The 11,840-nt window shown below is 54.0% G+C and overlaps 1 protein-coding gene across 1 annotated transcript in view; it reads left to right on the plus strand.

Moving 5' to 3' along the window:
- smg6 (SMG6 nonsense mediated mRNA decay factor) overlaps positions 1–10,336 on the plus strand; it is a 12,615-nt gene extending 2,279 nt beyond the window's left edge. The window contains exons 3-20 of the mRNA XM_019891918.1: positions 5–244; positions 663–1,239; positions 1,493–1,694; positions 1,782–1,892; positions 2,020–2,126; positions 3,258–3,336; positions 3,410–3,700; positions 4,191–4,252; positions 4,385–4,530; positions 4,608–4,757; positions 5,203–5,377; positions 5,460–5,679; positions 6,031–6,204; positions 7,086–7,268; positions 7,600–7,744; positions 8,233–8,465; positions 8,612–8,693; positions 9,441–10,336. Of these exons, the coding sequence (XP_019747477.1) occupies positions 5–244; positions 663–1,239; positions 1,493–1,694; positions 1,782–1,892; positions 2,020–2,126; positions 3,258–3,336; positions 3,410–3,700; positions 4,191–4,252; positions 4,385–4,530; positions 4,608–4,757; positions 5,203–5,377; positions 5,460–5,679; positions 6,031–6,204; positions 7,086–7,268; positions 7,600–7,744; positions 8,233–8,465; positions 8,612–8,693; positions 9,441–9,574 (3,311 nt within the window). The 3' untranslated portion in view covers positions 9,575–10,336. The remainder of the gene's footprint in view (positions 1–4; positions 245–662; positions 1,240–1,492; positions 1,695–1,781; positions 1,893–2,019; positions 2,127–3,257; positions 3,337–3,409; positions 3,701–4,190; positions 4,253–4,384; positions 4,531–4,607; positions 4,758–5,202; positions 5,378–5,459; positions 5,680–6,030; positions 6,205–7,085; positions 7,269–7,599; positions 7,745–8,232; positions 8,466–8,611; positions 8,694–9,440) is intronic.
- The last annotated feature ends 1,504 nt before the right edge of the window (positions 10,337–11,840 follow it).

Here is an 11,840-nt window from a genome sequence, read left to right on the forward strand (position 1 = left end):
TCGCGCCGCCCTAGCCGGGACGCCAGCCGGGGGTCTTCGGCCGACTCCGCGGAAGAAGGCGTGACGAGCGACGCGGCGAACGAGGAGCGCGCGCACCGGACGGACCGAGCCGGGGAGGCCCCCAGCGGGTCCAAAGGAGGCAAAGGCAGAAGGCGAGGACCACTCGGGGTCTCCTTGGAGAAGAACCAGGCCGCCTCCGGGGACCCCCACAAACACGGGCCGGCTCCTCGAGGCCGAGGCGGGGGTACGTAGGTGCTTCACATTTTCAATGGACCCCACCCGCCGGTCGCGAATAGCCGCAATCTCCGTCGAATTGACGCCCATTGAAAATGTTGAGCAAAAAAAATTTGAGAATATTTTTGGGGGGAGGGGGGGTGAAATTCCGCACAACATTCTGATAAACCATCAATAGATTGAGAATCCCCCCAAAAAATATATAACATAAAGCAGTGCTGAAAAAATTGCGTGAAGAGGTGAGATTTTTGAGCTGTAATTGCGGTCGCGCCGTCATTTTGCGCCGAATCTGCTAGCGACCGATGCCCAATCGCCAACGAAAGCAAAGAATGGAATTTGCCATTGCGAACCACCGCAGTGTCGAAAACGGTTGCGATACATCGAAATGCAAATTGAGAGGGATCGTAAGCTAAGCCTGTATCCGGCAGGTATCCTGGTGCTGCCGTCCCGCGGCGACACGGCCAAGCTCCCGGAATCGGGCCAGCGCACGCTTTTTGGAGGAGCCGCTCCCAGTGCCCGAGGGGGGCGCGGCGGGGGCGCCAGGCGCCTCTGGGACCCCAACAATCCCGAGCAGAAACCGGCGCTGAACCCCGCCGGTCGGCGCTCGCTCCCGCAGGCGGCGCACGGACAGCTGCACTTTCTGGACACGGACGACGAAGTGGCGGGGAGCCCTCCGGTGTCGCGGCAGCCGCCCGCCGCCTTGGCCTACTACAGGTTCCAGAAGTCGGACAACCCCTACTGCTGCCCGCCGCCCGCCGCCCAGCGCTACCCTTTCCCCTCGGCGCCGCCCCGCCAGGCGGCCAACGGAGCGTACGCGCCCGTTCACTTGTACAGAGGTTACGCCCAGTCGGGCGGCGAGCTGACGGCGGAGGAGGCGGAGCAGCGCACCAGAGGCGACCTGTGCCGCATGCTGCGGGCGGCCGACTCCCAGGAAGTTCAGCTGGGCAACTTGCTGTCGCGAGATCGAATCAGCGCCGACGGACTGGAGCGCATGGCCCAGCTCAGGTTGGCGCAGTTCAAGTTTGCCGCCTCTCAAACGGCTTTTGCCCAAGTGCCGGCCGGCCGGCCTTGAAATAGTCAATCATGAATTCTTGTGCCTCGATCGTGACCGACGTTCAATTACAGTCACGCGCTTGGCCCAAGTCTCGGTCACGAGCGAGGCCGAGTTGTGCTGCATTCGATAGGATGATTCAAAATGCGTTTGAAAAAATCAGGCCCTGCCCTTTGCTTTCCATTCGGACGTGTTGCCGACGTTCAGGGCGGAGCTGCTGGGAGCGTACGAGCGCGTGGTCCTGAGCGACATCGAGCTGGCCGACTCGCAGAGCGTGGACCAGGCGCTGTGGAAGAACGTCTTCTACCAGGTCATCGAGCGCTTCCGCCAGCTGCTCAAGGACCCCGCCGCCGCCGCCAACGACAACCCGCCGCTCATTCGCAACGTGCTGCTCACGCTGCTCGACGAGGTTAGACGCAGTCTAGCGATGGCCATTGACAAAAACGGAGCCGGGCCCGTTTTAGGGGCTGACCTGCGCGCGTGACTTTGTTCCCAGGGAGCGCACTTCTTTGACGCTCTGCTCCAGAAGCTGCAGACGGTCTACAGGTTCAAACTGGAGAACTACATGGACGGCATGGCCATCAGGGCGCGCCCGCTGCACAAAACGGTACAGCGAGTGTCACGGTGACCCGAAAAGCCCGGCGGTGACGTTCCATCACGCGGCCGAGTTTTCAAAGCGAGCCGGGATGATTTGAAGCGTGATGCGACGGAGTCTCCTTTTGCCTTCCCCTCAGGTGAAGTACGCCCTGATCAGCGCCCAGCGCTGTCTCATCTGTCAGGGAGACATCGCTCGCTACCGGGAACAAGCCAGCGACTCGGCCAACTTTGGAAAGGCCCGCAGGTACCGAGGCAGCATTGTTGTTGTTGTTCCCCCCCGCCTCCCACGTACACCGCTGTCTTGCCGAGAATAGCAAAATAACACGTTGCTACCCAAGAGCCGATTTTTAGCCTTCGTTCATGTTGACACATGTCGTGATTTGTATCACTTAACGATTATTATACGTATTTAATTGTTGTTGACGACACCACCCAACCCCCACACACACACACACACACACACACACACACACACGTCATTTTGAAAATGGAAAGTGAGGAGCGATGAAAGATGCGTTTATAGAGAATAGAAGGAGAAGGGTGAAACGGAGGTCATTGTGGCGTACTGAATCTGATCAAGCATCAAACTCGACTTACAGAAATGTGGACAAACGTCCTTTCAATATTGAGATTTTGTCTCGAAGGGATATGATGCTGGTCTAAGCATTGAAACTCAAATGAAAATGTCTGGTTCACCGCAAAATGGCTGATTTCTATTGAATTTTGCCCTTGAGACTTCTTCGTGTGTCCTGTTATGAGAGGCATATGAAACCAATTGCATGTTGTTAAATGATTTTTTTTTTTTTTTTACGTTCCTAAAATATTTTAAGATGATCATCAAATTCGGACCTCATGCTCCGCCCACATTTGATGGCATATAGACAAAGGTGGCTCACACTGTTTAAAAAAAAAAAAACATACAAAATTTAAGTTGGAACAACTTTAAATCATAAAAATGTATGACACTTATGGCACCTATGTTAGCTAGCAAAGTAAGTAAACTGTTCCCAAACAATTTGACGAGTTGGGGGACAACACAAGGAACAATTCGTTCTGCAAACTCGATTGTTGTTGGCGACCCCCCCCACCCCCCGCCCCCCCCCCTTTTTTTTTTTTTTTTGCAAGTTGGGCTTCAGGCAACCATGCCATCAACCCGTTGTCTTGCTAGTTTTGGGCCGAAAGCACGCTAAACTGTTTTGCGGGTTCGATCTCGTGATCTTCCGCCTGCAGCGGATGAACTCCGTTCTAAGATAATAGATTCAGTCGTACCAGAGGAAGGACGCAGATTTTCGGAAACGATTCCCTCGTCTCGCCACGTATTTCTCTTTCAACCTCACTTTGTTGACTTTTGATGCATTTCACTGATGTTTCTTAGCTGGTACTTGAAAGCCCAGCAGATCGCCCCCAAAAACGGCCGCCCCTACAACCAGCTGGCGCTGCTGGCCGTCTACACCGTGAGTGACCAATCGCGGAGCTTTAGCGCCGTTGATGCGCAAGCGTTTACAACCCCCCCTCCCCCTCCCTCAGAAGCGCAAGCTGGACGCCGTCTATTACTACATGCGCAGCTTGGCGGCCTCCAATCCCATCCTGACGGCCAGGGAGAGCCTGATGAGCCTGTTCGAGGAGGCCAAGCGCAAGACGGAGCAGCTGGAGCGTCGCAGGAGGCAGGACGAGCGGGACGGCGGCTCCCGGGGGCCCGCCGTCCGGGGCCGCGCCGTGCCCGAGGACGGGGCGCGCTCCGAGGTCTGGCTGCGGCCCGGCGGACGCGCCGGGGACCCTGAACAGAACGGCGAGCTCAGCGGGCTCAGCGCCGGCGAGGTAAGGGAGCGAGTCCGCAAGCGTGCCTTTGGACACCCGCGACACGCAGGGGCGCCTCGAGACGCGCGCTGCCATTTGGACATCGAGGAAAAGTAAATGACCTCGCAATGTTAAATTGACACGGCTTGAAAAATCACAGGCAAGTTGCAGTGTCAAAGACGCAACTCCTTTGGACAGCAAGGTAAAACATCAAAGATACCCAAGTCCCTTGAAAGGCAGGTTGAAACCTGCCCCACCACAATTCCCTTACCTTAGTTTCAAACATCAAAGACAGACGAAACATCACCGACATGCAGCAGCAACCTTGTCGCGCAGGATGAAACATCAGAGGTAGCGCCATTTCAAAGACGCGCTTCTATTTAGAACGAAAGCGAGCTAGCCGCGTGTTGACAGGCAACGGCCCCCGCTAGCGTGACTTTAGCCATCAAAGACACGAGTGCATTTTGACAAATGACTTTTTGTTCTGCTGTTTTTTTTCTCCCCCCCCCAGCTCAACAGGCGATTCATCCTCAGTTTCCTGCATGCGCACGGAAAACTCTTCACTAAAGTGGGGTGAGTCTGACTCGAATCGAGTCTGCCGGCTCAAGTCGCGTGACTTGAGACGCGAGCCGTGCGAGATGAGTCAAAATATATCAAGAAATAAATCCCACCCCCAAACCCAATGTTTCTCACACACACACGCAGGATGGAGTCGTTCCCGAGAGTGTCCCGTCGGGTTGTGCAGGAGTTCCGCGCGCTGCTCCAACACGGCCCGTCCCTCCTGGGCAGTACGCAGCTGCTGCAGATCGTCACCATCAACATGTTCACCGTACACAACGCTCTCACTCGAGGTAACGCGCGTACAAACACGGGCATGCGCCCTTTGAGCGCACGTGACTCGCGTGTGCATCATCCGTCGGCCGCTCAGGCGGGGGTGTAGTAGAAGAAGAAGGAGGAGGAGGAGGGGGAGGTGAAGAGTGTCGTCCGATGCTGCAGGAGCAGAGCACGGCCCTGGGCCTGGCCATGTTTGCACTGATGGTGGAACGCTGCACGCAGATGCTCACCGACACTCCCGCAGGTACAACCTTGCCGTGACAGCTGTTGCCCACAGATCCCAGTTCTTCCAAACGTTGTTTGCTTTGGCTTCTGAGCACAAATTGTCGACGCAAACGCTGTCTGATGGCAGCAAACCCAACTCGCTCAGGCGGCAGTTTGACAGCTTGTGAAGAAATGATTCCAAAAAAAGAGGCCTCAAACGATGTCTCGCCACTTCCCGCTTGAAGTTCTCTCCAAAACAAAGGCAATTGCTTGTTGTGTATTTGGAACGAGCAACTCGCATCAACACGTTGACTTGCTAACGGTTAGCGTCAAGAGCTTTGACGGATGATCGGGAAGGCCCGGTTTGCGCGCCCGTGTCCAAATTGATGCGGCCTTCCAATCCGGAGCGGCGCAATGTCCGTTGACCCGTACGGTTTTCCTTTTCATTTCTTTGCGCGCTGTGATCGTTGTCGCGCATTCATCAGCCGCCGCGTCCACGTCTGACGTCGAGCGGGAGGACAAAGAGGACGAGCCGGAGGCCCTGCTGAAGGTCTCGCGTTTCCCGGCGGACCTGCGGGAACTCCTCCCGAGCATCAAGGTTTGGTCCGACTGGATGCTGGGACACCCGGAGCAGTGGAACCCGCCGCCCTGCAGCATAGAGTGAGCGCCGCGTGTCCTCGTCGCCGCCGCTTCCCCCTGGCCGGCCGCTTTCCCGACACGTCCTCCTTTCCTCGTCCCGCAGCGACAGCCCGGACGTGTGGCGGTGCCTGGCCCGGCTGTGCAACGTGCTGGCCCGCGTGGACCACGGCGAGGTGCCGCTCTACAAAGTGGACACGGACGAGGTGGAGGGCGACGAGGAGCTGACGGTGCTGCAGCTGAAGGAGGACAGGCTCCTCGCCGGCTTCGTCCCCCTGCTGGCCGCGCCGCAGGAGCCCTGCTACGTCGATCGGCACACTGACGCGGTAGGCCGCTCGCAAGCGCTTCCCCTTACGTGCCGCCGGCGCCAAGACTCCTAGAAGAGACGGGAGACGGCGATAGATGCACGATTCCATTTGTGGGGGCGTGACACAGGAACAGAAACACTCGGTTGCAAACAGCATAAGGGATAGACAGAAATCAACACGGGTGCATCGCGGCGCCATAGCGCAAGTTCCACGTTCGCAAAAGAAACGGGCTCGCGTCGACACCCGGCTCGCTTCAGCTCATCAAAAAAAAAAACGACAGGGGCACGCATGCATGCCTGTCGTCCACAGCCCCAGTTCACACATCCATGACGGCGACAGAGTCCCATCTCGCGTGCTCTTTGCCTTCAGGCCCAAGCCGCCGACTGCAAGCGGGTGACGGTGCTCAAGTACTTCCTGGAGGCGCTGTGCGGACAGGAAGAACCACTGCTGGCCTTCAAGGGCGGCAAATACGTCTCGGTGGCGCCGGCCCCCCCGGCCCCTCTGAACACCGGCACCAGGCGGGACTCGCTCTCGGACAAAGAGGTGATTTCGACGCCTGTTGGAAAGAGCGCGTCTTTCGATGTCCGACTAGCCCAAGAAAAGAAAATCACGTCGAAATCTGACACCACATTTCACATTCAATTTGAAGGACTTTCAAACGAGTAACCAACTGACAAAAAAAAAACTAATTTTCCAAAAAAAAAAAAAGATCCATCCATAAATCTAAGAGGAAGCATGAATGCCCACAGATGTGTCATAGCCGACTTGGAGTTGTCTTGACGCGTCGTAGCCCGCCCACGTGGAGGGACGCGCTCAACGATTGACGACCACGGCGAGTGAGATCCGGCATAGCCGGATATTGCCGCATAGCGTGACGCTCGGCTCGGTCCTTTTGGCCCATAGGAAGGCAGTGAGAGACCGGAGGTGGCGCGCGCAATCCCAATGCGTCGCCGTCCGCTCTTTCAAAAGGCGCCGCGACAAAATCTTGCAAAGTGTGCGTAGCATTTCAGCTGCAAAGCTAGCGGCTCATTAGCAAACGTGGTGTCATTCATCAAATGCGTGACCTCCTGCCCCTCCCCACAATCCAGGGAACCGGTCCTGAGTCTCTTTGTTTTTTATTCCACCTTTTCTGAGCAGAGAACAAACGCACGTGCCCATCGCGGCCCGGTCGACATGACTTTGACAGCCGCTGGTCCCGCCTCCCCGATGGGCCCAACCTTGACGGGAGAGTGGCACGATTGGGCGGGGTCTGCTCGGGGACGGACTTATTTTTTGTCGTGTCTGACAGCACGACCCTCGCGAACGACCAAAAAGTCGTGGAGTTTGACGAGGCCATAAATCATCGGTGCATCGGCCGTGGTGTTGGTCAGCTGACAGCTCGTCCATTTAAGTATGTTTTTCTTTTTTTTTTTTTTTTCTCGCAGGCCGATGATGTCATCGTGGAGTCACCGCCGTCGGTGTCGGAAGGCGAGGAAAACGACGACGACGACGACGAGGTGGAGGAGGCGGCGGGAGACGGCGAGAGCGACATCAGACAGCTGAAGGCACGGCGCCACGCCCTCGCCAACAAGCTGGTGCAGCAGCAGAAGCGCCGGCAGAAAATACAAGTAAACGCACGAGAAAAAAAAAACGGCGACTATTGTTTCAAAAACACAAAAAACAAGCCAGCAACTATTTTTAAAAAAAAAGTTCAAACATGGCTACTGACAAATCTGTCGATTGAAAATATATAAAAGCCTCATCAGTCAAATCTAGTGACTTTTTCATTTTTTTTAAGTGACTAACGGCAAACAAAATTAGCGATTACTGTTCGAAAAAATATACATTTAGTGACTATTGTTTAAAAGTTAACAACCAAAGTCACAAAAAAAAATGTCTGGCGGTGTGTCACGTTGTATTTTGCTGCTGAATGCGTTTTTTGTTTTGTTTTTGCGCCAGGCGGTGCTGCAGACGAGCGGGCAGCTGCAGCTGGAGGTGCGACCGGTCTTCCTGGTGCCCGACACCAACGGCTTCATCGACCACCTGGTGGCGCTCAAGAAGCTCCTCCAATGTGGAAGCTACATTGTGGTGGTGCCGCTCATTGGTAAAATTCTCACCTGCCATTGAAATTTTTTTTTTTTCCTCATCGTTTTCCTGTCTGGTGGGGCGGGGATAACAGAAACAAATGTGGACAGGCAATCGCGCAATCGTCAGAGCATCTATTTTTTTGGGCTCTTTGAAAAATGACATACTTTGTTCCTCAGGCATACCGAGTTGTTTTGAGCAGCTCCGTGTCGATTTTACTGTGCACCTCGTCCACAGTAAAAATCGACACGGAGTTGTTCATTTGCCATACGGAGCAAACAAGATGTCCAAGCAATACTTGGATGATCAAACTACTGATGATTGACGAATTGTCGATTCATTGCACCTCTAGTCTACGAGGGCCAAATTGTTACAGTGGCAGAAGTAGTACAAGTCGTTGTCAGGGAAGTGATATGGATGTTGCAACCCTCCCATTTTTATTTAGTGATTTATTGTTTCCTGGTGCATTTTGCACGATCCAGCGTTTTTGTGTTTTTTCCGCGGCAGTGATCACGGAGCTGGACGGCCTGGCGAAAGGCCAGGACGCTTCGGGGGGAGGAGGAGGAGGAGGAGGACACGCGGCGGCGCACGTGCGCGGCGTGCAGGAGAAGGCGCGCCAGGCCGTGCTGTTCCTGGAGCGGGCCTTCGAGGCGCGCGAGCCGCGACTGCGGGCGCTCACCAGCAGGGGGACCCAGCTGGAGTCCATCGCCTTCCGCAGCGAAGACACCTCAGGACAGCAGGTCAGCGACACAAAGTCAACTCGGAACTTTGCGAGGACCTTTGTGCGTTTGGGCCGCGCAGTCGACGGTCTGGATTTCGTCGGGGCCAAAAGGAACTTTGATCCCGATTTGCATCGCCCAATCACACGTGTCGCTGTTGTTGTCAGGGCAACAACGATGACGTCATCCTGTCCTGCTGCCTCCACTACTGCCAGGACAAGGCCGAGGACTTGATGCCCGACCAGAGAAGTAAGTAGGAAACATCTTGGGAGCTTGTCGATGTGGACTGCACTTTGGCAGCGTGACTTCGTTCTTGTTTGGCGCGGATTCCCACTCGTGTGCCGCGAACAGAATGACTGCCGTCATAGAGCAGCTAGTTTCCCCCAATCAAAGTCAGTGTTGACAACGTGGCCGTTTTCCTTGCAAACTAATGAACACAGAGGCACAAGCGGCTCTCATTTGGCACCTTGTCTCTGCGCTTTGCCACCACCTCGTGGTATCTGTCAGCAACCGCAACCCTTTTGGCAAAGGGGCGGTTGCTGGTCGTCCGTCCCTTGGTTACCTGAAGCGCCGAATGGGTCGTGGGCGTGCGGGAGCCTATCCCAGATATGTCTTTGGGCATTCTCAACTTACCAGCCATGAAAATATACGCGAGAGTAAAGTACGAAGAGATAAAATAAAGAAAGATCAAAATGATGGATGGAGGATTATATCGTACGATAGACATACGTGGATCGTGATTATTGCGCACTTCGAGTAAAAAAATAAAAATAAAAAGAGAAAAAATGGAATGGAAACATTTTCATCGCATGAAATGAAACTGTAAATCTGACCGATATCTAACTGCAGTCATGCCCCAAAGATCAGGTTTTGCGATTGCTGACTTTTGTTTTGACGAGAGTGGTTGCTCTCTTATTTTCTTCTCAAATGAGAAACTATTTGAAGGCCGAAGCGTTGCCAAAGCCCTGTGACGCGTGTGTCTCGTTTCCCTTTTAGACGGGGGGACGGTGCGCCTTCATCGCGAGGTGGTCCTCCTCACGGACGACCGCAACCTTCGCGTCAAAGCGTTGACGCGCAACGTCCCTGTCCGGGAGATCCCCGCCTTCCTCAGCTGGGCCAAGGTGGGATGAAGGCACCGACGGCAGCACTTGCGGCGCCACGGACGGGAAGGCGGCCCCCGTCCCATCCTCCTCAGCCTCCTCTTCCTCGGGATGACGTGTGTGCGAATGTGTGCGCCAGGGCACGCCGGGTGGCCGGTGCGGCCATTTGACGACCAAACGGCGCACTGCGGCGGAGAAGCCCGTGCGCAAGGCGGCGGCCCCGCCCCGCGCTGCGCTCTGGCCTGCCTGCCTGCTAGCTAGCTAGCTAGCGCGCGTGTGCAGGTGTTTCCTGCCTCGAAGGAAGTGCTGACTTCACTCAGAAGGGTTTGAAAAGTGAAGCTGTTGTTTCTGACGCTTGAAATCCGAACTGCCGCGTTTTGGCAAAGGCTCCGCTTTGCGCGCGTCGACATTAGATGGACACCGACGCGACGTTCGGTCTCGGTTTTGAAGAAGACCTGTTTGTTTCCAAAGGGCAAAAGGTGCGATGCTTTCTCACGACAAATGTTGAGCTTCGGATTCCCGAGATTCAGCGCGCAAAGTGCATGTTTTTGTTTCAACTTTGCTTCTACATCTTGCGGTCCAGCTGGAGTGTTGTCGTCTATTTATTGGACTCCGGTTTTTGTTTTCGGCCTGTGTGTCGCGGTCGGCGCTGTTGTTCTATATTTTATGGTTGCTAACATTTACCAAACAGGTCCTGTGTTCCTGATATGTCATTAAAAGCTTCACAATGATGATGGCGATGCTGTGATAGATGATGGAGGGGCTATAAAAAATCTACACACCCCTTCCAAATGGACTTCTTTTTTTTTTTCTTCCTATAAATAAAATGAGGCCAAGATAAACATTTTCAAAACTTTTACACCATGAATGTGACCCAAAACCAGTGAGAATCAATTCAGGAATCTTTTGGACAGGGAAAATAAACATGAATAGCCCAAAAATAAGATGCAAAAAAAATTTTTTTTCAAACATTGTCCCCGACTATCCCCCAAAAGATATTTATTATTTAGCAGAATCGCTTCTGTGGGTTTGCATTTACATTCAAGTTTCTCTTTGCCGTATGACGTGGTTGTAGCGCATATTACACACCGGTCTGGATCAGTGCAAGGTGGAGTCTTGTGTACGTGACGTACTTGAAGAAAGTGAGTGCATGTATGTGTGTGAGGGTGGGCTTGGACGCACTTCGAACGCCGACGTGAGCGCCGGCGCGCCTGCTCCACCTGCCTGCAGTCCCGTGACAACAGGGCCGAGCGGCGGCCAATCAGCGCGCAGCGTGGCCCCCGAGCGCTCTGATTGGTCGGAAGGCTTTGCACGTTCTTGCCGCCCAAATTCGCGGAATGAAACGTTACATCTCGGTCTGTCTCGAAGATAGCCGTGAGCCCTTCACATGGATATTTGAATATGAATTTATTTATTTTGGAGTAAGGGAGGAAACGAGATTGAAGAAATGAAGGAATTCTTTCCAACAAGCTCAACACTTGGACTTGAAACCCTAATTAAAAACCCTGACCCTCTCTCGAAACAAACGTGAACCTTGGTCCCAAACCTTACCCTAAAAATGGGGTTTTGAGGGGTTTTTTTTCCCCAGTTGGTGGGGTTGAGGTCATGGGATGTCGAAAATCTTTCTCGTCACCTGGGCCTGTCAAGCCCTTTGACACCCTACCCTAACACCAAAGGGTGAAGCAAATGACTTGAAACCCTAAATAACGTCAAACTAACCCTCAGCCAAGCTTTAAAAAAAAAAAAATTTGATACCCCATTGTTGGAAACAAACCCTACTTTCACACTCTCTAACTCTGGCTAGAAGGCCTACCTCGAAACCCTAACCAATTCTAGAAACCTTACTTTGTGAAGCCCCAAGCCTGTCTTGAAACACTCTCTCCAAGCCCTACTTGAAAACCCCGCCTAACCCAACCTACAAACCACAACTTAAAACCCCACCGCTGGCTAGAAACCTCGATTTTAAACTCTGGCTTGAAACCCGACTCCAGGCTCAAATAAATGCGGCAAGGGGGTGCTAAAGCCCCATCAGACATCCGTGTAGCCCAAGTGAAGCCCCTCGAGGGTTTTAATCGAAATGATTTTCTCAGCCCCACGTCGCACCGGGTGAGACGACACCCTGGAGCCGAGCCAGTGTCGAGGCAAGCCATTAAAAAGATAGTTTTTTGCAGTGTCCCTCCTTGTTGTTCTGTGTGTGCACTTTGAGTGGCATGAGTTGGGAGACAAGTGCGGGGTGTCCTTTCTGCTTCCTGGCCAACCGCCAGCGCATCCAAGAGCCTCCTTGCCCCCCCCCTAC

This window comes from Hippocampus comes, unplaced genomic scaffold (genome assembly GCF_001891065.2).
Source record: "Hippocampus comes isolate QL1 unplaced genomic scaffold, H_comes_QL1_v1.1 scaffold676, whole genome shotgun sequence".
Taxonomy (NCBI): Eukaryota; Metazoa; Chordata; class Actinopteri; order Syngnathiformes; family Syngnathidae; genus Hippocampus; species Hippocampus comes.